The sequence below is a fragment of the Dermochelys coriacea genome, chromosome 4 (genome assembly GCF_009764565.3).
Source record: "Dermochelys coriacea isolate rDerCor1 chromosome 4, rDerCor1.pri.v4, whole genome shotgun sequence".
Taxonomy (NCBI): domain Eukaryota; kingdom Metazoa; phylum Chordata; order Testudines; family Dermochelyidae; genus Dermochelys; species Dermochelys coriacea.
In genome coordinates this window covers 42415503-42441287 of record NC_050071.1, presented here as the reverse complement: position 1 = coordinate 42441287, position 25785 = coordinate 42415503, and the positions used below count along the sequence as shown (strand labels likewise).

General features: G+C 40.9%; 1 protein-coding gene across 4 annotated transcripts; it reads right to left on the bottom strand.

Moving 5' to 3' along the window:
- Positions 1 to 12400: 12400 nt before the first annotated feature.
- On the bottom strand, positions 12401 to 25785 carry BBS12 (Bardet-Biedl syndrome 12). 4 transcript variants are annotated; one of them, XM_038398792.2, is made up of 2 exons: positions 25647 to 25785; positions 12401 to 16944 (listed from the first exon to the last, which is right to left on the bottom strand). In XM_038398792.2, the coding sequence occupies exon 2, from the start codon at positions 16926 to 16928 to the stop codon at positions 14754 to 14756; it is 2175 nt and encodes a 724-aa protein (XP_038254720.1). In that variant the 5' UTR covers positions 16929 to 16944; positions 25647 to 25785; the 3' UTR covers positions 12401 to 14753. The 4 variants fall into 4 exon arrangements, with proteins under 4 accessions (XP_038254720.1, XP_043369041.1, XP_038254719.1 ...); XM_043513106.1 differs by having other exon boundaries at positions 12401 to 16934; positions 25563 to 25752; XM_038398791.2 differs by having other exon boundaries at positions 25563 to 25690.

Below are 25785 nucleotides of genomic sequence, written 5' to 3'. Positions count from 1 at the left end.
TTTAAGCACAGAAGAACTAGAACCACCAGTTGGCGTGAGATCCCAAACCTAATATCCCCAAAGCCAGAGCACATTTGGAGCCAGGAGTTTGGGGCCCATAAGCTGTTGAAATCACTCAGCAGTAAGAAATCCTGTAAATCAGTAATGTCTTTTCTTCAACGATTAGTATCAACAAGAAATCAAAATACATAGGCCCAGACTGAATCTGGGCCTCACACTGGGCTTGTTCTCCCTGCTTAACTGGGAGCTCTGGGAAGAATGGTGCCTTAGGATTACATTGGCAAATGTCATAAAAAGTACATGTCCCATAATTGTAAGTTTAAAAAAAAACAAAAAACAAAAAACCATAGCCCAGCTTGCAGTTCAAGCTAGTGCCATCACTAATAGGATTAGAGTTCTAGCAAAAGATATTCCAGGCTCTATTTTCCAGCCTCTTCTATCCAGCATTCACATGAGGAGTTGGGTGGGTCATATGAAGCTAAGGTGAAGTCAGACTCTTTACTCCAGCATCATGTAGTATGCCTCCCTTACCACAAGCCCATTGCTTTTTTAAGCTTCCAAGGTTCTCATGAATGTACGCGTGTACCTTTTGCTGAAGAGCATGTTAGTGTTTTCAGTTTAAGAAGATCTGTTATTGGAACCTGTGATTTGACTAATTCCTATTAAAAAGGAGTTAGGAAAATAAGTTTTGTCTATTGCTGGACAGACATTTGGCAAAAGTGCTAAGGAGTGGATTTACAGAACTTCTGTGAAATGGTAACAGATCTTCAAGAACCTTGAGCTAAAGTATGTGCAAAACCAGACTCATTTGAAAAGCCATTTAGTTTTTGTTGGTTGGTACTTTAAAAAAAAAAAAAAAAGTTAGAGGTGTTCACTCTAGGAGGGGGTTACTTGTTCCAGTAAAGCTCCATTGTTTTGCAAAGTAATTCTTACTCCTGCGGCTCAAGCATCCATCAATGGTGTCACAGCTAAAAGGTTCTCAGAACAGGTGGCCAATGTGATGGGTTCTGTCAGAGACCCCCTTGGGACTATCACCTGATATGCTGGAATTACCTCTGAGCCAGTTTTCCACTGCCAGCTCAGGGACTACAGAACCCTGCCTTACTGAGTCAGACACACTAGTCTACTGCAACACAGACCCAGGTCTGGTCGATGCCCCCAAAGCTGCAGACTTTAACCAAAAACTGCTCAGCAAATCATTTTCAGCACCCAGATCTCACTGGGATCCAAACCCCAAATAAATCTGTTTTACTCTGTATAAAGTGTATATAGGGTAAACTCAAATTGTCTGCCCTCTATAACACTGATAGAGAGATATGCACAGCTGTTTGCTTCCCCAGGAATTAATCACTTACTTTGGGTTAATTAATAAACAAAAGTGATTTTATTAAGTAGAAAAAGTAGGATTTAAGTGGTTTCAAGTAATAACAGACAGAACAAAGTTACCAAGCAAAATAAAACACACAAGCCTAACCCTAATACATTTAAGAAACTGAATACAGGTAAATCTCACCCTCAGAAATGTTCCAAGAGGCTTCTTTCACAGATAAGACTCCTTCTTAGTCGGGGCCCAATCCTTGTCAGTTCCAGCTCAGGTGGTAACTAGGGGATCTCTCATGACTGGCAGCCCCCTTTGATCTGTTCCACCCCCTTTTATATCTTTGGCACAAGACAGGAATCCCGTGTTTCTCTCTGGTTCCCACCCTTCCTTCTAAATGGAAAAGCACCAAGTTTAAGATGGATTCCAGTTCAGGTGTCATGATCACATGTCACTGTAAGACCTCCTTCATTACTTAGTAGCTGGAAGACACATACATAGGAAGGCTTGCAGGTAAACAAACCCATTCACAGTTCATTGATTCTGAAGCACCCTTAATGTATTACTGATGTAAACATGTTAAGTGGAAGCCAAGTTTATATCTTTTTCTCCTAACCCCAGACACAGAAATACGTGCAAACAAAATAGGATGAATACACTCAGTAGATCATAAGCTTTGTAATGCTACCTTATAAGAGCCCTTTTGCATGAAACATTCCAGTTACATTATTGTCACACTCATTAGCATATTTCCATAAAACATATGGAGTGCAACATCACAGCCAAGAACAAGAAGAATCCCAGTAACGTGCTTTTGGATGGTTTTTCAGCTACAGTTTGGAGTTGTAAGCTAATAAGAAAAAAGAAAGCTAAAGGTTTTGCCTTTAGGTACGTTACTACCTTTAGGCACAAGAAAGTGGTGGCGCAGAAGATGCACTGTGCCTCATTACATGAGCAAACTGGCAAATTTTTATAATGTAGAGTTTTATAGCAGTAAAGCTTACCGCATAATGAAAGTGGCAAAACCCTCCTAGGGTAGATGTAGCTATATTAGTATAAAAAATGCTTATAGCATTAAAGCTTATAATGGTTCTGAACAGCATAAGCAGTATGATATATAACTACAGGCATGCAATTGTTATATTTATGTGTACAGTTATAGATATGGATGCAATTATGAACACAAATGCAGGATGGGTAACTGCACGTGCAAATTCCTATTTGCATACATAATCACTGAGTTTTCTGGTGCAGTTGCTCACTCAAATCTTTGAAGCAGACCCTGGGTCTCCCTGTAGGAGAATTTGGCCCTTAGTACATTAGTTCACACAAGAGATTGTAGCACAAGTAATTTTTTAGAACTGTGAAAAGGTTAAATAAATCTAATTCTGTACTAATCCACTATGGAACTGTACAGTGATTAAGAACTTTAACTGTATGTTAAACAGATTTAATTTGTTCAGGCTAGTGAAGTATTAGTATCTAAGAAATAAATGGATCTCTCCAAATGGCCTGGGGCTTTTTTGATGCAGTCTATATTTAGATTCAGTTAAGGGGACCACATTAAAAAACCTGACAAAAATAGGGCAAGAGTTCCATTTCAGCAAGCCAGGCTCCTTGGTTCCTGTCTACTTCAAAGTTCTGCAGCTAGAATTTAACACTTGTTAAGGAAGCATAAGAGTTCTGCTTGTTCTTTTGTAGCTGTGTTGGCTCTGCCTTACTAACAGGTAGTAAACATCTTACTTTAGTCAGTCAGGATATGACTGATTATGCACTAGAATAAGATGTTTTTTAAAAAAGTCACTGCTGACAACTAGACTTTAAACAACTAGATTATAGTAGGATAATATATTGGGCAGAAATTATAAACAAGCAACCCCACAAGAAGGTGAGTAGCTTGGTATCTGAGATTGAAATAAATATTTCCTCAAATACTTGCTTCCTATTGTCTTCCAGGGAGGTGACTTAGAGTCCATTGCAGGTGTTCCCATCCACTGTCTTTTGCATACCCTTGCAGTAGTTTGACACTTGAATGTTTTGTAATAGTGTTGTGTCCCAGGAAACAGAATTCCTTAACATCCTTTCAGATTCTTACTTTGGCAGGGAATCAGAGTTATGCTATGGTACCCATATCAGGAAATGATTCCTCCTTCACCCCCTCCCCCCTGCAAGAGATTTCTCCCCTATGACCTGGTTTGTGTTAGCAGGTTCAGGGCTTTTAAGTGCATCTTGGCTTCCAAGAGTAAGCTTTCTATGAGCTACAGCCCATATTTAAAAAAAAAAAAAAATCTGTGTCTGATCCTGCACCATCGCTGGCAAAACTTCCATTACAGTCAATAGGGAAGAATCAAGTCTATTCCAAAAGTTGATGCATTATGATGGTACTAATATAACTTGACTCAGTCTTTTTGACAAATCTTTTCTCTAGATATTAGGTTGTCCTAAGTATCAACATGCACAAAGACAGCTGCTGTCAGATCATGTTTTTGATTTTAGCTTGCATTTTGTCAGTTCTAGTTTTGGGGTTTTGTATCCCATGCTGCACTAAGCATCCAACGGATTAGGACGTATGAATTCAGAGGTGCCAGAGCCTAGCAGAGCTGGTGATGGCTTAAAAAAAAAAAAAGACATTGTGATTAAAAAAAAAGTTAAAACCTTATTGCCAACATCCCATATCAAAAATATACAAAGTAAATATCCTTAAACTTGAATAACTTATCAAGCAGCATTTTTCTTCTTTGCCCATGCGTAACTTGATTCTCAATGGAAATATTCTGTTAGTGTGTGTACAGTGAAATAGACATTTACCAATACCAATTGCACACACCCCACCATGCAACTGGTGAGTGGATTTTTCAAATCCTGATCAGAATTCAGCAGACTTGTGTTACTTTATATTAAAATTTGATAGTGAAGTACAGAAGGATGTTTTGGTCAATATGTTTAGTATATAGCATTAGACTAACAAGCATATTACGGGCCAAATTCTGCCCTTTGAATATAACACCAATCAATGGGAGTGGCATGTGCACATCTGAGGGACAGAGTTCGGACAGATTTGATTTCCAGATTTGAGGTAGTGGATTTTATAATGCCTCTTACATTAAAATTCTCAATTTAGACAGGATTCCAATTGGAATCAACTAAATTTGTCGGTTATCTCCAGGGATTGGTTTATTCCAGAATATCAGTAAACAAACAAACTTGGAAAAACATGGAGAGGAGGTCTTCAAGTACCAGTTAATTAGTTTTGGTTCTTTGGTTTTACTCTGAAAAGTAATCAGAAATATCACAGGGTTCCATGTTTGGCTGTCAGTAACCACCAGATCAGACTTTACTCAATTTTCAAGTTAAAAAATATTAAGACTAATCAAGTTACACAGGTGTCACAAAGGTTGCATGGTCTCCTGACTTTCTCAACACCATCAAAACTACTACATAAATAAAAAACAGTGAGTATATACTGTCGGCTATAGTTATTTAAAACGCAAATAATGCTGTCACCTTCGATACAATTTATTTTATTAAGAGTATGTTAATTTAATACAAGTGTTTCCACTGATTTCTTACAATTAAAGACAAAATCCTTGATGTTTCATTTATAGTTTCCTTTCTTTATTGCATAAAAGACATCCTTATTTTTGTGGCCAAGAAGAGGTAATTGGTGCAAATTGCAATCAATAAGGCACCAGGCGATAATAGCACCAATAGTCTTGGCAGCATACCCACAACAATTCCAGTTAGGATGAGCATGCACTTATAAATTGATGTAGTTCCGTGAAAAATATGATGAGATTATTCCACTGAACTGCACAAGTGAAACAACAAATAAAGTTAAAGCACAAATAAAGGTTAAAAATTAAAGAGTTAATATTTTTATTTTTAAAAAAATTTAATTAAATATTTTTTCCTCTTTGTTGTTTACTTCAGAGGGGAAGCTTGCCTTGAAAGCATGTTACACACAAGCCTTTTATAGCTTGTGCTCTGAGGTTAGTACAGGAAGCTGGCCTACTTTTTATAGCAATAAAGCCAGCCTGTGTGTGCTGTTAGTTGACTGCAAGATTCCCTATTTACTTTTCATCCACAGCAAAATACCTAAACAAACAATCTTCACGGCACAAAGGAGCACAGGTTGGAAACATTTATTCTAATACAATATCAGCCAAGAAAAATCAAAATGTTAAAGAGGAAATAAAAGGACAAAGTTGTTTCTCCCTCCTCCCCCCCAAAAAAAGAGAACCCAACAACAACTTCTGAGTCTCATATGATTTCTTTTTGCTAGGCTCTAATATTAGCATTTGTACTAACAGACAGATTTCATTGAAGATAGCATGAACATACATACTTTGTAGTCCTCAACATACTGTAGTCTTACACTTACAAAATATTTTGTATCAGTTTGTCTGCATCAATTTCCAGAGTCAATGTAGGTAATTTAGTGTTTCATTACCACTTGTCAGATTCTATGGTTAATGTCAAGATATCAGCCTGATCTTTGTGACTAAAGGTGCAAATCAGACTTATGTTTCTGAATGTGAAGCACAGGACCCCCCCCCCAAAATCAGGATCTTGAAACTATGAAAAAAATGACTCTCACATCTTTCAAACCTCTTAGAGAGAATCATAGGAGCCAAAATATAGAAGAATGCAGCTAGATGGCTGTAAAAAAAAAACAAAAAAACAAAAAAAAACAGGTGTTCTGGACGGACAGCATTTTAAATTATACCAGAGCTATGATTTTGAAATACAACATCATTTTCTACTCTCATGAAAGAAATAGGAAAGAGTATTTAGTGTTAAGTTTGGCATATTTCAGAGGTATGGTCCGATCTATCTGTATTTTTTGGTCTAGTTCCCATGAGTATTTCAAGGCAGTATTTGCTGTCTCATACAGGCAAGCTATGTATGCTTTTGTTGGCTGGGTTAGATTGGTTTTGTTTGTTCACCATTTGATGAAGATACTCATCTCTCTCTTTGGTCTCTATGTTACTGTTTGGCTTACTAAGGGATCAACAAAATAAAGTATTCTTAAATGATAATTTTAGTATGTTCCGACAGAAGAATTTTCCCTTAAATGGAATTGAAGATTGCCATCTGCTGGCTAAAATATGTAGAGTACGCCATCACCTAGAACCGACATTGTGCTTTACACATTCAAAGCACTGTACAAACTGACTAATCTTCACAACCCTGTGAAGTAAGGATCCGTCATTATTCCCATTTCTGCATGTAGTAGAAGTTAGACAGATGAAATGCTTTGCTCAAGGACACATTGAGTCAGTGGTAGAGCTGATGTTAGAACACAGGACTTCTTGGCTGTCCACTCTTTGCTACTTCCTCCAGAACAAGTGTCACTATTTACCTGACAAGGTATTACTCACCACAGGGTAAGGACAGTAAGTAGATTCTAGGCCTGAGCTAGTAGATTTTCGTGGGAGTTTTTGAGCTGATATACAGAATTATGAAGAACTTGCTTTGCCTTATTTTGAAGTTACTATCTTGGAGGTTAGCATACTCTTTTATTAGAGCTGGTGACAGAATCAGACATATTATCCTGATTATCCTATATAACAGGTTATTTTATTTTAATAATTCTTAAATATTTTAATATAAACTATGAAAATGAGTATAATTAGGCATATGTGTTAGCCACTGTATTACCGCCAGATAATAGCTGCTCTTTACAATACACAAAGACATGGCAAACCTACAGTATGCACCAAGGAATGTTGATAACTATGCCTCTTTAATATATTGCATTCACTTAACCCTCTAGGGAACAGAGCCTCTGTCACAAACAGCCTATAATCTAAAGTCTTACTGTTGCTTCAAAGCAAAATGTAGGTAGACTCCTGGGGCCATATGGAGCCACATTGAAACCAGTCTCGCTGTTGCTTATTATAGCAACAGCACCTATGTTAGATGTGAAAAAAATCAGCGAAGTTGACAAACCACAGGGACTGACAACAGCTATAGCTATTCGGTACAATACCTTCTTCTGTTCCGAGAACATGAATATGTACATACACACATGCTATTTATATACTTCTTTAACCCCTTTTGTTGTTGACATCTATTACATCTTACGCTCTGCGAGGGAACATAAAAACAGCGTTTTTCCTAGATGACACTAATATGCATGCATCAAGATATATAAATGGAAGTATCCCATGAGCTCCATATAGTGCTTAGTTCACTTAAAGCCATAACAAGAACCACAACAGTTAGGAGAGCCACTATGTAGGTAGTTTTGCCCCTTGGAAAACTGTTACAGATATCATACCTCTTCAGACAGGCCATCCTCACAGATTCTCTTCCCTGAGCTGACAGGGTGATTTAGCTCTCTGATCAAATCAAGCCTCTCTTCTCAGGAAAAAGAATCAATCTTTCAGCTTCATTCACTCAGTAGTCTTCTTCTAAGGATATGCTTTGGAAAAAAGGAAATGCAGTCTCTTCTAACCCTATCAGGAAGACCCTTAAACAAGGACAAGTGCTAACAAACAATCTGAAACCCCTACCTGTATGTCAGTATTACAGGGTTTTCCCTTCATTAGTTTCCACCCCCAACTTACCCTATAATAACTACTTTAGCACAGCTCCTCTGCCACCTAATGTTTCCTTAGTCCTGAAACTACAGCTGCCCAGCAAACAGCTGCATCTTATATTCACTGATACTCCTTCCCAGCATGCCTTACAACAGCTCACAAGCCAGTGACCTTCTGGAGACTCTAATCACCACAATACTGTTCCTTAAAGCGCCAGAACTTGAAGTTGGGATGTACTACCTAAGGCAGTCCTTAAAATTACAGCACACCCTGTGACAAGGATCTGCTTGTTGTGATAGATATCCGTAGGGCTATTGAACTGGGACTCCTACTGCCATGCTTAATGTATCACAGAGAGGTACAGATGAGCAGGGAGGCATAACTGTTGGCAGAGGTTACAGGGAACAGGCATGGTCTGTGATGCTCCTGAATGACTCTCCAACCCACTGTATGCCTGTCACCACTCCCACTGCAAAGCCAAGTTCTCTGGCCCAATGCCTCTGTTGTCTCCTTAATCCTCAATCCAAAATGAAGCTCTTCCTTCTTTTTCCACTTATGTTGGTTTACATTCAGTTTTATTAGCATTTACTTTTATTCATAAAATTAATACAAATCAGCAGAATCAAAAAACAACGCGAGAACAAGGATTAGGAGCGGGTGTTTTGGGGGATCATGAAACTAGGGTGTCCACTGGGGCCAGGCAATTGGGCTCTAATGTGGGGCTCATGACACAAGTACAGTAGGGCCAAGGAGTCAGTGATAAGCCCCACTGCCCAGCTTCTCACCAATGTACCTTGTGTCTCTCCCTCATGAAACATCCTCTTTCCCCAAATGTATAACCTTAACTCTGACATCATATCAATTAATATACAAATAACAGATTATAGTTTTAGTGATTGCATTGACAGAAAATGATTTGAGCAACTGTTAATGTTTTTTGTGAGCAAATATTCCTGGGTTTTTTAATGTCAACATTAATCAGTATCAGTGATTACAAGTACAATGGATCAATAGGCTAGGAGCAGAGAGGGTATCATTGGGCAGGTAGCATCAAGAGCACGTCAATGATATAGGACATGCTATCTACAGCTAATATAGAGTACTGTATCTCTATTTGCCTAGCCTATGAAAAAGCAAATGTCTAATTACCAAATGACGTCTGGTTTCAGAGTAGCAGCCGTGTTAGTCTGTATCCACAAAAAGAAAAGGAGTACTTGTGGCACCTTACTCTAAGGTGCCACAAGTACTCCTTTTCTTTTTGAAAATGATGTCTGAAACCTTTTCAGAAAAGATCTACATTACAGCATTTAAATGCACCATTATATCCCTGTAAAAGCACTATTGGAAATTTTACATCATTTTGGATTCTATCAGTAGTTAGTGTGTAATTCTTTTCAGCATCCAAGAGCTCTGTAAATAGACATTTGGACACTTTGAACACAATTATCTTACACAGCTTTTTCCACAATCCTCTGAGGCCTATTATTCAAATCAATTGTAACTGGATCTCGTCTGAGGATCGGGGTTATGCAATACCAAAAACAAGAGAGTCAAGAAAAAAAAGAAAATAGTGCCAAACTTAACTACGCAATTACAAACACTTTGGTGGGTGGTTTTGTTTACATTTATGTGCAGTGTTCACAGTTCCCTATGTGCCCCCTGAATCACTCAGCTCTTCCCTTCCAACCTCCTAATATTTCTGAAATGTAGTTAATAACTTGGTAAGTGCTAATTGCATAGTCAAGTAAAAATGAATCTCTGGATGATTAAAGATTTAATCACTAAGCAGCTGAAGGAGATCTGGTCTATTCTGCTGAAGAGTGTTAGTAACTTGTTTCAAAACTAAAATTCTAAAAACCTATACTAGGCATGAAAGTTTTCCAAAATTTACCTGTTCCTGAATTCTGAATTTTACAGACAATTGTATGTTAGAGAAAGCCAAATAAATGTGGAGTTCTTTTTTTAACTTTTCAAAGTAGACTTAATTTAGGGCTGCCATTTAAAGTTATTTGACATTTTTGAAAAATCAACAAAAAAAATCTGCTCCTTTAATCACAAAAAAAAATCATAATAGCAGCTTCATTCAATTATATGTTAGCGGAATGTGTGTGTCAGATTGTATTTCATGGCTATATGGACTCTCAATATGACCGTAACAACATAGCTATGAGCAGCATTTCCCATAATAGATATCTATGAAAATGTTTCGTCTTATAATTCCTCTCTGTATACCTCACATTGGACCAGATATTCCGCTAGTGTAAAGCCGTATAACTCCAATGTAGTCAAAGGAGCTACACCAATTTACATAAACTGAGGAATCTGTTTCATCCAGATTATGTAGAGGGCATAAAGGACATGTCATGTGAGTAGTGACAATGGTCCTCTGGGCAGCTGAAGACCAGGAGAAACTCCTCAGGGACCCCTCTCTTCACCCCATGCCTAAGGATTGTTTAGGGCCTGAGTTGGCTATCTGGCTTGCTGTGGGAGTCCTTGAAGTATTCGTAGGCTGTGGGGACACAACAATACCAAATGTTTTGTGAAAGGGGGAAAATGGGGTTATTGCAGAAGAATGGCTGGTAATTTGTGGGAGCCAGGGGCTATTTGAGGTGGAAATGAGGAAGTGGGATTTTTTACCAGGGCAAGGGATAAGTGAAGTGTTTTGGAATTGTGGGTGGGAAAAGGGCAGTAGGAGAGCCAAAATACATGGGAGATGAGCTAGTATGAAAGGCCCAAGGTTTAGATAAGTCTGGTGCCATACACTTGGAGCCCATTAACAGACTTCTTCTCCCACAAGCTTTAGCTATTTATAGCCATCAGGAGCTGACAAAACTAACTGAGGTGCCCGAGGGGATGGGCCCTCAGAGGAGCTTCAGAAGGCTGCAAGGCACCTGGGTATGATGGTGTCTGACAGGAAGGAGGAAGGCTACAGAATGAATAAAGGGGTCAAGAAGCCATTAGAGTAAGTGGGAAGGCTGTAGTTGGACAGAGATGCTTCAGCCAGGTCATCCCTCTGCTCCACAATACCTTCTCTAGAAAGAGAGAGACGCACAGGGGATGAGGAGCCTAGAGGAAAAGGGAGACATCCAGCCAGAACAATACATAGGAAGTGACAAAGGGCCACCACATTTACAGTATTTTTAAGTAACTGCTCTGATTTTCTGACTGCCCTTTTACTGAGCCAGGACTTACAGTAAAACAGCTTTTTTTGCCCCTAGAAAATTCTTGGCCTCCAATGTCATACCCACACCCTGCCCCAAAAGAAATGTATAGAATCAGATTACAAACAGCAGCCGTGGTTATGATAAGTAAATTAATCATATTTAATCCAAATGGTGTCAGTCATTACAGTGATGATAGAAAAATGCTCAAGAGCACGAATTAGTTTTAGTACCACCATTTACAGTCTTTTTTCTATTCTGTTTTCACCCAAAGTATGAGACACTCACCATGAGGTTTACTCAAAGTATTAGGGTGAGAAACTCATCTCCACAGTTATATGCTTTTCTGTTACAACTAATACCAATTCCATCTGGGCTCGGCTTACTATTTAAATGCTACTACATGGTAAAATGACTCTTGACTAAATTATCCAGACTCAGATTTGGTCTTTTGCCACAATGAAAGCATTACAGAATGCTATCTGTAAAGTGTCATCCCTTGTTTTGTTGAAAAGGGATAACCAAAAGAACCCAAAGGAAACCAGTTAGACTTTAATTTTATTTTATTTTATTTAGAGGGGGGAAATATTGTCAAAAGGGGTGTTTCAAGTGAGACGTTTTCCAAGATTTGACAGCATGTGTAGTATATATTTCTTACAATAAGAAATTTATGCCCTATTTATAAACACAAAATTATGGTCTCTTCCTGCAAACAGTACCAAATGTAGTACTACTCATGAATATAATCTACTGCAGGCAAGAGTACTAAATTTGTATTTGCAGTATGTACAAATTGACTTAGCAGTATATTGAAAGGCATATCCATATACACATTCTCATTTTATATACACATTTAAAATGGATGAATGATTCCTACTTCCCTGTCTTCTCTTAGCATTAAAGAACATTAAAAATACAGAAGCTTTTTGTAGTGCACCAAAACACACACATTATACTGTAAGAAAAGGAGTACTTGTGGCACCTTAGAGACTAACAAATTTATTAGAGCATAAGCTTTCGTGAGCTACAGCTCACTTCATCGGATGCATTATACTGTATGTCAGTACAGGTTCAAAATATAGATGATATTTTCAAATAGTTTTTTTATAATATTACACTGATCATGAATCACTGGTAATGTACTTTTACAAAGTAATTGATACAAAAACAAAAAGGGTTATAAAGGATGTGTAAATCTAAATATTTGTCTTTTGCTATATTTCATCAGTAGCTCTCTAAGCACTTTATAAATAAGGTCTATAGCAGTGATAGGCAACCTGTGGCCCATCAGGGTACTCTGATTGCGGGCACGAGACATTTTGCTGACGTTGACTGTCCACAGGCACACCACAGTTCTGTTCTGGCCAATAGGAGTTGTGGGAAGTGGCGGCCAGCATATCCCTCTGGCCCCTTCACCTGCAAGCGCCGCTTCCCACAGCTCCCATTGGCCGGGAACAGAGAACCATGGCTGGGAGCTGCAGGTGCAGTGCCTGCATATAGTCAATGTCAACAAAATGTCTCACGGTCCGCAATCACATTACCCTGATGGGCCACAGGTTGCCCACCACTGGTATATACTATCATCCTCCTTTTAAAATGTGGAAAATGAGGCATAGAGGTAAGTTGTCATGCCCAAGACTATAATATAGGCCCTAGGCAGGTTTCTGTTTAGTAAAAGATGGAAATCATAGAATCATAGAATCATAGAATATCAGGGTTGGAAGGGACCCCAGAAGGTCATCTAGTCCAACCCCCTGCCTGTTATATAAATATAACCTTCTGGGGGGTAATATGATATAATATGAAAGCTATTCTCCCTTTTCGCCAGAGACAAAACATTTCTTATTTTTCCTACAAATTTAAGTGAATTTTAATGCTTAGGAAAAGGAAGGTAATGGCAATGGCTTGAGCCAGGCACAGTTCGAACTTTCTCAGTCAGCTCTTTCCAGTGTACCTCAATCTTAACTAATAACACTTGTGATTCCACTTTTAACACAGCTATTCTGGCTACAGATACCTCCATGACTGATATTTCTTCTAGGAGGACCTCTCAGCACCTTCTCTAAATAGAGGCATAGGAAGCTCCCTCCTCCAAGGCAGTAGTTACCCCTCTAACATAATTGTATAATGTCTTATCTGGTCACCTGAGCACTTCTTGGTAGCAAGTCTGCTGCCTGATCCTCTGCCGGCATGAACCTACTGAAGTTAACATCACAACATTGATTCAGGCCAGCTGAGGAGCTGATCCTGGGTATTCACTACATGGAATAATATTCAGTGAAGTATGCTTAATACTTCTTACCTTCCCAGATTTCCAAACAAAGAGCAGATTTCCCCACAACTGACAATAGCTAGTCTCTGAAGCACTTGGAATGGGACCTGCAAAGAAAGAGTGCCCATTTCCTCATCCACATAGGAGGCACAAATGTGGAGTTTTCCTCATTGTACTTTGTGCATAAAGACTTCTCTTCCCTGTTTTTGGTTGAGCTCTTCATAAAAATCCAGAGAAACAGAGAAGGAGCCGTCTCAGTCCTTAGCTAAAGGGGTGAAGTGTTGAATCATCCCTCTCCACGGCATCAGGCATTTGGGGAAAGGGTGGTCACCAAAAAAGGCAAAAAACATTTGTTAGTTGTGATGTCAATCTCACTAGTTTTTGAGTGATCTAAACTCTTCCAGGAATAGGGCAGACAAGACCTGAAGTTCCTTATGTGGAAAAAAAAAAAAAAGACCACTAGGAATAAGAATTGAAAAAATCTTCCAGGCCCTCTTTATACACTGTAAGACAAAGGATAGAAAGGAGGAGCGCATACTGTTTCCCCCAACCTTGTAGATTGCCTTTAAAGAGAGTTTGTTGATTAAGGACAGTGGTTTTCAACCTTTTTTCATTCCTGGAAAAACCCTTAACAAATTTCAGATGGAGGTGTGGACCCCTTTGGAAATCTTAGGCATAGGCCCCAGGCTCCATGGAACACAGGCTGAAAATCACCAATTTAGGAGAATGCTCCTGAGGTGACAACTATGTCAGTGAGTTCAGTCATGGAGAAGAAACAAGAATTTAGTGGGTCCACCCCCATCAAAAGGTAGTTAGAGGGTAGACAGACAAAGCAAAATTGTCTTAAAATTACAGAACACCCACAAAAACAGCAGTTGAGACAGGAGGGTGCTATTCCTCTTTAGTAGCAGATGAATAAAGACAAGAACTGACTCTGGAGTAAAGGGAAATCTGTAGATGAAGCCCTCAGCTTCCCCACCCCGACCCATTGTTTTGCAAAGCACAAACACGCCAGAAACCCAGACCAAATTTCAGCCTTTTCTCTCCATCTGAGGAGTCTGGAGCTGTATTTTTTGCTTCCTACGCTATGTAGTATAAGAGGTGGGGAAGCGGTTAATGGAGAGAGCATGGAAACAAACAGGCAGTATTGTTGCTTAGAGACAGTGAGCTCATTTCCATTAGTATCCCACTCCACCTAGTAGCTTCATACTTCTCTCATGCATCAGTTTGACCTCGTCACAGTGTAGATTGGGTGGATACCCAGATGCAAACTCCATTTCTAGAAATTAAAAGCTGCAGCACTATCTAGTTTGTCTCTACATCCATGTGCTGAATTTTATTTGTAAATATCATTGGCATAACTCCTAAAAAGTTTGCTTTATAGCTGCATAAACATTTCTGTGTACCTGCAAATTTTCCACCCACCGCGTTAGAGTCATACATAAGCCTACCAAGTCCTATAAATATATGAACTCACTAGATACATGTGAATTTAATAACTGATTTCTCTTAGGACCTGTGATAATTTCAGCATCTGTTTGAAGCACTAATAGCACCAAGTCTAGAGCTCTGCGCCATGCTTCCACCTTGGGTGTAATATTGTCATATATCTTTACAGCCTCCACAGGTTTAGTTGAAAGACCAAAATCCACCATGACTTTTTCTCCTTTATTGAACTCTTTCAGAATATATGCTGAAGGAGAACCATAGTCTGCTGCTTTTTTGAGATGATGCTCGATGGAAGTGCTTGCTTCAAACTCTGATGCATAATGAGCAGTGTTACACATGACTCTTGAAAGGTACTGATGCCAACCACTTGCCAGGGCTTTAAGCACAACTGGTTTATACTGTGTGAATGATTTTGTCAGCCAACAAGATGACATGTACAAATCTTCTGCAAGTTTTTTATCTGCTTGCTTTAAAGATTGTTCTTCAAGCTTTTTAAGATGACTGAGGCACAACAGTTCAACAGCACCACCTCCAGGAAAAACTTTCTGGTCAGTTAGAGCATGATGCAGGCGATAAGCACAAGTCCAGAAATGATCTTCAGTGACTTGCATCTTTGCAGTTACTGTGCTACTAAGCACAGCTGTTACCAGATGAATTCCTTCAGCTTTGATACTGATTGGCACTTTGTTATCCAATTCCATTGTGCTCAAGTCACCAGTTCTCCAGAAATCCACCCAGACACCACTACCCACGCAATGACTATTTACCTGGGAAAGGTATGTCACCAGCTGCACTCCTGTACCCTTCCCAAAAGCATGTAGCACATTGTGAGTTACTGGATTGATCATCAATATGTTATTCAGGATGCATCTTTCCATTAAACTTTCACACACATTTCCTTTTACCAAAACTAAATTTACTTTTGCTTGTATTAAAATATCTAACGCACAGTTTATCCATAAACTTTCTGAGCTACTTTCTTGCAAACCTACATTTTCCGATATTATTCTGACATTTGATGGTCTATTAAATCCCAGGTGACGATACTTTTCCGTTAGATCACCATCTACAAGAAGAATCTGAAGCGGTCTATCCTGAAGTTGCTTGGTAACAGTGACTTTCTCTGGTGATACTAAAGTGATATACCCTGGACACACACAAGAATAATGTTCAGACAATCCTGGTAAACAGCACGTCACAACTTCTGCAACATTAAATTGAGAAGAACCTGTGTGATCAGCTACTTGTTGCTGGCATCTGACAATATCCTGTACCAATTTCATGCTAGACTGATTCCCATGGCTAAGAGCCATTGCCAATTGTCCAAAATCATTAAATTCATAAGGACATGCTGCAGGCCCAGCAGAAGGACCCCCAAAATTTTCTACTTGGAGTGAACAATGGCTTTTTCCTGGAACGTTAAAGTATCTACTATGAGTTAATCTTGTTCTTTTGTTACAGCTGGATGCAAACAAACTGCTTCTAGGAACTACAGGCATAGTTTTATTGCCCACTGGTTCATCCAATAAGGGTGTTATATAGTCTGTAGCGCTTAGGTGTGAATTCAAACATCTGTTATGAGGATCGCAAGGGCCTGCTTGATGAGAATGAAGGCCTTCTGGAATACTTTCTTCTTTAGATACAGGAACCTCTTTAAGAAATTGCACAAGAGGATTTAAAAAACTGTTAGATCCAACACCAGGAATTTTATTTTCAATAATCTGGGGCCCCAGACTGCTAGAACTGAAGTGAATGGGAACAGAATCAGGCCCTTTATATAAATCATGTACTGATAGCTGAAGACACTGGACTTTTTCACTGCAGGAGTTCAATCCTTCAGACATCACAGATACTATTAGTGAAAAAGGAACATTCTGCTGAAGGCATTCAAGTACAGCACTGCTCCATGCACCAACAAGAAACAACAGGGTAGTCATCCCAGTTTTATATTCTTTGTTCTGTGCCTGAATTGTTTCATTAAGAAGCTGTCCCACTGCACTAGTTAAATCCAAACTTTCAAGAAGTCTAACTGCAGAACAAGTCAAAACACTCTCACTGGTGCTTACATCTATAATAAATTTATATGATTTTACTGGCCCTAAAAGTGTTCTTCCTATTGATGCTAAAGATGAAAGCTGCTGAAGTCCAATGTGACGTCTTCTGTTCACATTTCTGAAAGCCATGATCAGCTGTCAATATCTGGAAACAAAATACAAGTTTATTGCTTCTGTCTTTATTGCACTAGACTTCATTCTTGACAAAAAATTAACAGTACACAGTATATAATTAACAAAAATTAACTGAATACAGATTGGGTGAAGTAACTTTACACTGCATGTATTGTATTATAAGATGTTGTTCATGTCTGACGCATGCAGTTATTGAAATGTTGCACTGCTATGACATTACAGAAGATTTTTCCCAAAAATTAAAAGGTATTTTAATTTTACCCCATAAATCAAATATATTTGATTTAATAAAGCAGATCAGATTTAATAATAAAAAAGACCACCACTCCTTAGGACCATACCCAAACCATTCCTCTTCCGGAGTTCTTTTCTTATGTCAAATCTTGCATTTGTTTGTCTGATTCAGAATGCATGTTGTTAGGGCTGGAAACGTATCTTGTCTGCAAACACTAGTAGGCATAGGTTTTACTACCCTTAGTGATACCACTGACTTCAAACTGAGCTGGAAAGGGACCAACTACCATATTGCCCATGAAGATATTTCATTCCCACTCAGTGGCAGGCTCTCCTAACATAGTCATGAAAAAATGGTCTAAAGTCACACTTTTTTATGCCTCATGAATAAAATACAAAGATTTTCCAGCTTGGACTTCAATGGCACTGCTCAGAGAAATGAACTTAATTTTAAACCACTTTCTTTAATGTGTCAAAACTGAATGCCTTCTCTTTCCCTATATAACCTCTCCACTCCACAGCCTCTTTCAGTGTTGAAACCGGGCACTGGACTAGATGACCTCTTGAAGTCCCTTCCAGTCTTATCACTCAGGCCCATAAACTGGTAGTCATCTTTGACTCCTCCTTCTTTCTTGCCCCAAACGTTCAGGCCATGTACAAATTATACTGCTTCTCCCATCACACTATTTCTAAGGGCATGTCTACACTGAACACTCAGGCAAGTTAATTCACAGTGAATTAAACCAAAACAAACGAAGGCCACTTTACTTCTGACCAAGAGCATCCTCACAGGGGTTTACTAAGCTTAAACTAATGCAATTTTAAGTCACAAGTTTAGTTAATTTATCTGAACTTTTCTGAGTGTCCCTATGTAGACATGCCCCAAGATCCAAACTTTTCCCACTGACCCTCTAGCTAAAATTCGTTCTTGTCCCTGCTATCCTAATCTATTACCTTCTACTCTTTGGCCTCTCTGACACCCACATAATCCCCTCTCCAGACTATATAAAATGCCACTGCTAAAATCATCTGCCTTGTTTGTTGTTCTGACCGTCTCGCCCTGTCTTTGAATTGCTCCAATGACTTACTTTCCTGTCCCACAGTCAAGATCAAGCTTCTTGTCCCCACATAACTTTGCCTTTACCATTTATTCATCCTTGTCCCTTTTCACGACATCCCCTGTCCCCCTTCCATTCTATTAACAAGGCTGCCTAGTAAAATTTTTCAAGTCCTGCATGTAAGACACCAACATTTTTACAGGTTCATTTATTATACATTTGTTCCATGCAATGTCTTTGTAGGCCTGAACTAAGGCTTAAAGAAACCCATTGAAGTTTGAATTGAACACAGAACTTTCTTTTAATTTACTTAGTAAGACAAAGTCAGTAAAACTTAAGTCAGTTCCAAGAGAATCACAGACTCAGAATAATTTTATTCCACATGTCTATAATTATTGTGATTATTTTTAAAGTAGGATTTTAAATAAGCAACTCATATTAACTTCTGAAACTGTACTGAAAAGAGATGGGAAGGAGAACGTGCACCCAAAAAAGAACTTTTCTTGGCAGCCTCTTATGGTAATAATCTAAGCTTGTCAAGCTATATATCAGTATTTTTCACAAACAATCCTCCTTTTTCATTAGTGGAATCCTTAACAATTTTGCCAGTTTCACAATTATTTCTTTATTTATCCAGACACAGTGGCGAATGAAGACAGACACAAGGATGAATTTTAACCAGCAGACTGAAACTTCATTAAACTTGTGGAGCACTTGCTGTCCTGTCACCCATACCCTCATTTTAAATGGTTTCAGTGCAGAAGATACAAGGCTCCTCACATATGAACCAATAACTTAGAGCAGAGCCTCTCAACTTATCCCTTGGATTCAGCTCACTCTTCTGAATCCTATCAGTAGCCCCAAGACCCATGAGGGGGGACAGACATTACTAAATGGTGGGAGATGTCAGCCCGTGAAGGCCATAAGGTCTTCTACTTCTGGGAATTGTTAATTTTAGCCTTTTAAATGCACTGGAAAGTGGCTGCAAGGTGCAACAAACTAACATCCCTATCAACAACCAAGACTACGTCCACACTTAACTGCTGCAGCACTTCAGCAATAAATGCTCACTATAGTGAAGGGAGGGGTTCTCCTGTCACTGTAGTTAATCCACCTCCCTGAGAGGCAGTAGCTAGGTTGATGGAAGAATTCTTCCATTAGAATCATAGAATCATAGAATATCAGGGTTGGAAGGGACCCCAGAAGGTCATCTAGTCCAACCCCCTGCTCAAAGCAGGACCAAGTCCCAGTTAAATCATCCTAGCCAGGGCTTTGTCAAGCCTGACCTTAAAAACCTCTAAGGAAGGAGATTCTACCACCTCCCTAGGTAACGCATTCCAGTGTTTCACCACCCTCTTAGTGAAAAAGTTTTTCCTAATATCCAATCTAAACCTCCCCCATTGCAACTTGAGACCATTACTCCTCGTTCTGTCATCTGCTACCATTGAGAACAGTCTAGAGCCATCCTCTTTGAAACCCCCTTTCAGGTAGTTGAAAGCAGCTATCAAATCCCCCCTCATTCTTCTCTTCTGCAGACTAAACAATCCCAGCTCCCTCAGCCTCTCCTCGTAAGTCATGTGCTCTAGACCCCTAATCATTTTTGTTGCCCTTCGCTGTACTCTTTCCAATTTATCCACATCCTTCTTGTAGTGTGGGGCCCAAAACTGGACACAGTACTCCAGATGAGGCCTCACCAGTGTCGAATAGAGGGGAACGATCACGTCCCTCGATCTGCTCGCTATGCCCCTACTTATACATCCCAAAATGCCATTGGCCTTCTTGGCAACAAGGGCACACTGCTGACTCATATCCAGCTTCTCGTCCACTGTCACCCCTAGGTCCTTTTCCGCAGAACTGCTGCCGAGCCATTCGGTCCCTAGTCTGTAGCGGTGCATTGGATTCTTCCATCCTAAGTGCAGGACCCTGCACTTATCCTTATTGAACCTCATTAGATTTCTTTTGGCCCAATCTTCCAATTTGTCTAGGTCCTTCTGTATCCTATCCCTCCCCTCCAGCGTATCTACCACTCCTCCCAGTTTAGTATCATCCGCAAATTTGCTGAGAGTGCAATCCACACCATCCTCCAGATCATTTATGAAGATATTGAACAAAACGGGCCCCAGGACCGACCCCTGGGGCACTCCACTTGACACCGGCTGCCAACTAGACATGGAGCCATTGATCACTACCCGTTGAGTAACCTAGCACTGACTACATCTGGGGTTAGGTTGGCTTTTTTACACCTGAGCAATATTTTAGTGTAGACCTAGCTCCAATCCTATTTAACCTAAGTGCACCTACAGGATGCTGAGAGGAAGGAAAAAAAACCCTATCAGAACCATGAGAATTTGGCCCCAATAGAAGAAAAACCCCTTCCTGATCCCCAGACAGGCAACTGGTCAGACCTGCAGCATCTGCAAGACACAGCTGTGAAAATATACTTACAGGTAACAGGGTGGAGCTGCTGAGCAAAAAGAGGCTCTATATGGGCAAAGCTAGGGTTTAAACTATGAAAGGAGAAAACAATAAACCAATCAGCTCCTTCCTCTCTAGTTGGCCAATGAGTAAATAAAGCCTCTAGAGGGGGAAGGGCCACCCCTACAACTCCCCCGCCCCTCCAGGAGTGTTCTTCTCTCTGTTTCTACTGGGACCGATCCAATAACCAGCAGTCCCATCAAGTTTTCTACCTGTTGAGGAAGCTGTGAATTAGTACTGAACCCGTGCTTCTGCATGGGGGTTAAGAGGCACTATGGTGCTGTCTATCAGATGAGATGAAAAACCATAGCCCTGTGATTTGTGATAAAAGATACTGTGGCACCTTCTGTAAAACAGAGGCATTCACACCAGCACTACGGTCAATTCCAACACTGTCAATTACAGGCTGTTCACCTAAAGTTTCCCCTGATATTTCAACTGAAAAAGGTAATCCTCACTTCCTGTCCTAAATCTGGATTGCTGCTGTAAAATAGATGCTTCAGTTCAGCCTACGGGATATACTAGAGATGTGAAGTAATCCCTACAGTGCTATGTATAACTTGTATATCAGTTCATAAAGCAATTTGGGTATCTTTTGCTTGAGACATTTTATGTAAAAGATCCAGTGATTTGAATTTTTAAGCTGTAAAAGCTTGTAACTTTTTTCTTTTCCATCATGCGTACATGTATATTGGTAATAACCATAACATACAAGTGACTGTAACACAGGAAATCAACATGTAGTACAAGACATTGCATTTAGAATTTTGTCATTTCATACTTCTTTCTCCACCCATCCAAAAAACAAAAGCAAAACCAAAAAGTTAGTTGGGGGTTATATTTTCAAGTTACCTACATCAGAAAAGCCAGGGAAGAGTGAAGAAGAGGAGGAAGAAGACCCTGTAAGATAAAGAAAGGCCTTGTCTACACTGAAAATGCTTTGTCAGCATAGCTATGTTGGTATAGCTATGCTGGCAAAGAACTATAGTATAGACACAGCTTATGCCTGTGGTTCTCAAACTTTTGTAGTAGTGACTCCTTTCACATAGCACACCTCTGAGTGCGACCCCCGCTTAAAAGTTAAAAACACTTTTTATATATTTAACACCATTAGAAATGCTGGCGGTAAAGCGGGATTTGGGGTGGAGGCTGACAGCTCATGACCCCCCCATGTAATAACCTCATGACCCCCAGAGGGGTCCTGACCCCCAGTTTGAGAACCCCCAGTATATGCCAACAGAAAGCCAACTCCGAGTGACATCAGCTACACTGACAGAAGCACTCTTCTGTTAGCACATCTGCATCTACACTGGGGGTTCTTCCGGCATACCTATGTCACCTAGTAGGTGTGATGTTTTAACTAGCCTCAGACCCTTTGACTGCCTTAATGAGTTTCTACCAACCCAACCTGCACGCTGACTTACAGGACCAACTCCACCGGAAAACCTATCCTCTGTAAACAGCTGAGCAGAATAAAACTCTTTTCTAGAGAAAGAGTATGTTTCACTGCATCATCTTTTTTGGCCTAAAATGTGCAGTTTATTTTTACAGTCTGAAGTAGAGAGAGAGAGACTGTATGTTTGTATTACTTGCTTTCCCCAGTAGCATCTTAATCTTTAAGGGTCTTCACTATAACATTTTGAATCAATTTGCCAGCTCTTAGTATATTATCACAAAGTGATAGTAAAAACTGCTGAATTATCTGTGCATAAGTGCACATACCCACCCACACCCCCCATTGCTAGCCCTGGTGCAGCAGCATAGTTACTGGAAAACAGGTAGCTGAAAAATGTTTTAGTTTACTATGAGCCATGCAGAGTAACAGCAATTCCTTATCCCATCTACCTCAAGCATATTGCTATTTGGAGACTGATAGTCTCTCAAAAAATTTTCTGGATAGAGACAGGGGGCTCGTCTACACTTACTGTACTGCAGTGGCACAGCTGTACTAGTGCTTCTGCAGTGCTTAGGGGAGATGCTGCCTACACTGACTGAAGAAATGCTCCGGTCAGTGTGAGTACTCGACCTCCCATAACACAGTCTACACTTGGAATTAGGTTGGTATAATTGCGTTGCTCAACTATGTAGTTATTATATAGTCATAAGCTGGCAGTGTAGACCAAGCCTGAGTCTTAAAAGACTGCATTCCTTTTTCACTCTAATACATACTTGGGGAGCTGGGCAGCTATGTACTTGGGTGGCTAGCCCAAGATACCACCCATGCCACCACAGCCACCCTGCTATTTTTAGCATCTTGTTTGGGCAGAGTTAGCATAGATCTATCTAGCCGTTCTGGGAAGCACGCTCCCAGCAATTGTGTAGACCTACCCTACTACATCCCTAAGCTACCAGCAGCTGCAGAGAAGAGAGGCTATCTGTGCAGGAGCCACTTATGCAAGGCATATATTCTCTAACTCCTTTAAACATTGCCAGAGTGGCATAAAGGGGACACATAGCTCAATGGAGAATTGCCCCCTCTTCTTTTTATTTTAAATGAATGCCTAGAATCTGAAATACAATTTTGCAACAGGGGTGGTAAATTCCACAGCATCTCAGAACTAGGGTGACTAGACAGCAAGTGTGAAAAATCAGGACACTGTTTTGGGGTGCAGGGGAGACAACATATAGTTGCCCATATAAAACCCCTAATAGTGGGATGGTCCCAGTAATAGCAGGACATCTGGTCACCCTATCTCAGAACACAGTGTGCCCTGACTAGGTGCATAAACATCAGACTGCCTTGAGAGCTGCATTCCTGACTCTGCCTGTTTGCAGGTAAGGAAGGTATTCTTCACAAGTTCAATCTGCAGGGCGTGTGACAGCCTCTCATAAATTGTTGTGGCCAGTGACGGAGTCTCAGAAGCCTGCATTCCTTTTCCCTAAAGAAGAATCTGCAGCTCTGTTAAACATACAGGGAAACAACTGTGTACATTGTATCAGTTTTAAAAAATGAAAGACAGTGAAGGAGCAAATTGGCTGAAGGTGATTAGGCACTACAACAGACTTTGCTCATCAGCAGAGCCTCCCCCAATGTAGTCTTTCCAAGCGCATGGCCTATCTCCTCACTTAAATAACTACAATAACTAGTACATAACTAAGTACAAGTACAATAGCTCCCCACTTAAAGTCATCCCAGTTAACATTGTTTCATTGCTGATCAATTAGAGAACACTATCATTTAAAGTTGTGCAATGCTCCCTTATAACCTTGTTTGGCAGCCGCCTGCTCTGTGCACTGCTTGCAGAAAGAGCAGCCCGTAGCAGCTAGCTGGTGGGGGCTTGGAACCAGGGTGGACTGGCAGCCCCACATCAACTCCCTGCTCCCCTAAGTTCCCTGTGCTATCAATTGCTGGCAGTTCAGCTGTCCCTCCCCCCCCCACTGCCATGTGCTGCTCCTGCCCTCTGCCTTGGAGCTGCTCCCAGGAGCCTTCTACTTGCTTGGGGGGGAGGGAAGAGAAATGAGGGGGGCTGTCACGGTGTCCCACTCTGCCCTGTTCCTGTACCCCACTTACCCCTTCTCCATGTAGAGCGGTGGGGAGGGAGGGAACATGACAGGGTTCAGGACAGAGGGAGCTTGCTAGCAGCAGCTGCTGTCTCAACTTGCTGATCTACTTAAAAAGACAATAAGAAAGGGAGTACTTGTAGCACCTTAGAGACTAACAAGTTTATTTGAGCATAAGCTTTCGTGAGCTACAGCTCACTTCATCGGATGCACGCATGAAAGCTTATGCTCAAATACATTGGTTAGTCTCTAAGGTGCCACAAGTACTCCTTTTCTTTTTGCGGATACAGACCAACACGGCTGCTACTCTGAAACCTGTTAAAAAGGCAATGTACTTAGAGTGGGGTTAGCATACTTAAAGAGGCAATACACATCTCTCTCACATGGTGTGTGTCTCCGTCTCCCATGCCGTCTCCCCTCACTCCATTTGTGCTGCCTTGTAGAGGATGAGGCTATATTAACAACATGTTAACCCTTGAGGACTCAGCTGATTCCTAGTTCATCATTTAGCAGTAAGGCATTCCCTGGAAAATATCCCACCCTCCTCCACCACAACCAAGCTTCACAATCAGCATTGCTGTGTGTAGTATTAAATTGTTTGTTTAAAACGTATACCCTGTGTGTGTGTGTATATATACGGAGAGAGAGAGAGAGAGAGATTGAGAAAGAAAATTTCCCTGGAACCTAACCCCCACATGTATATTAATTCTTATAGGGAAACTGGATTCGTTTAACATCGTTTTGCTTGAAGTTGGATTTTTCAGGAACATAACTACAATGTTAAGCAAGGAGTTACTGTATTGTACTCAAGTCTCAATGAAGAAACTACATAGCCCCCCAGACAGTTTCTCTCCCAGGAATCAGAGTAGCAGCCGTGTTAGTCTGTATCCGCAAAAAGAAAAGGAGGACTTGTGGCACCTTAGCGACTAACAAATTTATTTGAGCATAAGCAGCTGTAGCTCACGAAAGCTTAGGCTCAAATAAATTTGTTAGTCTGTAAGGTGCCACAAGTCCTCCTTTTCTTCTCCCAGGAATGCCTCCTCCTAGACCAGCCCCTCTGCACCACTGCTCAGGTGTCTCAGCTCCCTCAGCGCACCCTACCCTTCCCAGGCGCTGGCCCCACCGTGCATGCACCCCGCCAGCCACGCCCCCCGCAGTGCAGAGAGAGGGCTGCAGCACGCGGATTCCCGCGGGAGTTGCTAGCGCTACCCCCGGCTGGGTTGCTGTTACCCCAGCTGGGAAATGGACAAAACCCACTCGCCACAGCCGCTGAAGGCCCGGTTCCACAGAGGCAGGGACAGCCACCCGCCGAACCTCGCCCCGCCGGGGGCCAGAGCAGCGCCCGGCCCGCACTACTGACCGCTCTCCGCCGCCAGCCCCGCTCCCGCTCCCGCTCTCCCACGCGCGCAGGGGAGGCCCCGGGCCGCCCGCGGGGAAGGCTCACTCCGGGTCCAGACGCGCCGCAGACGCAGCGCGGGATTTCCGTCGTTCCGCGCAGGCGCCTGAGCTCCCGGGAGCCGCTAAAACAGGGACTTGTTGCCGAGACAACGACGCCTGCGTTTGTAGTGTGTCTCCAAGCCAAC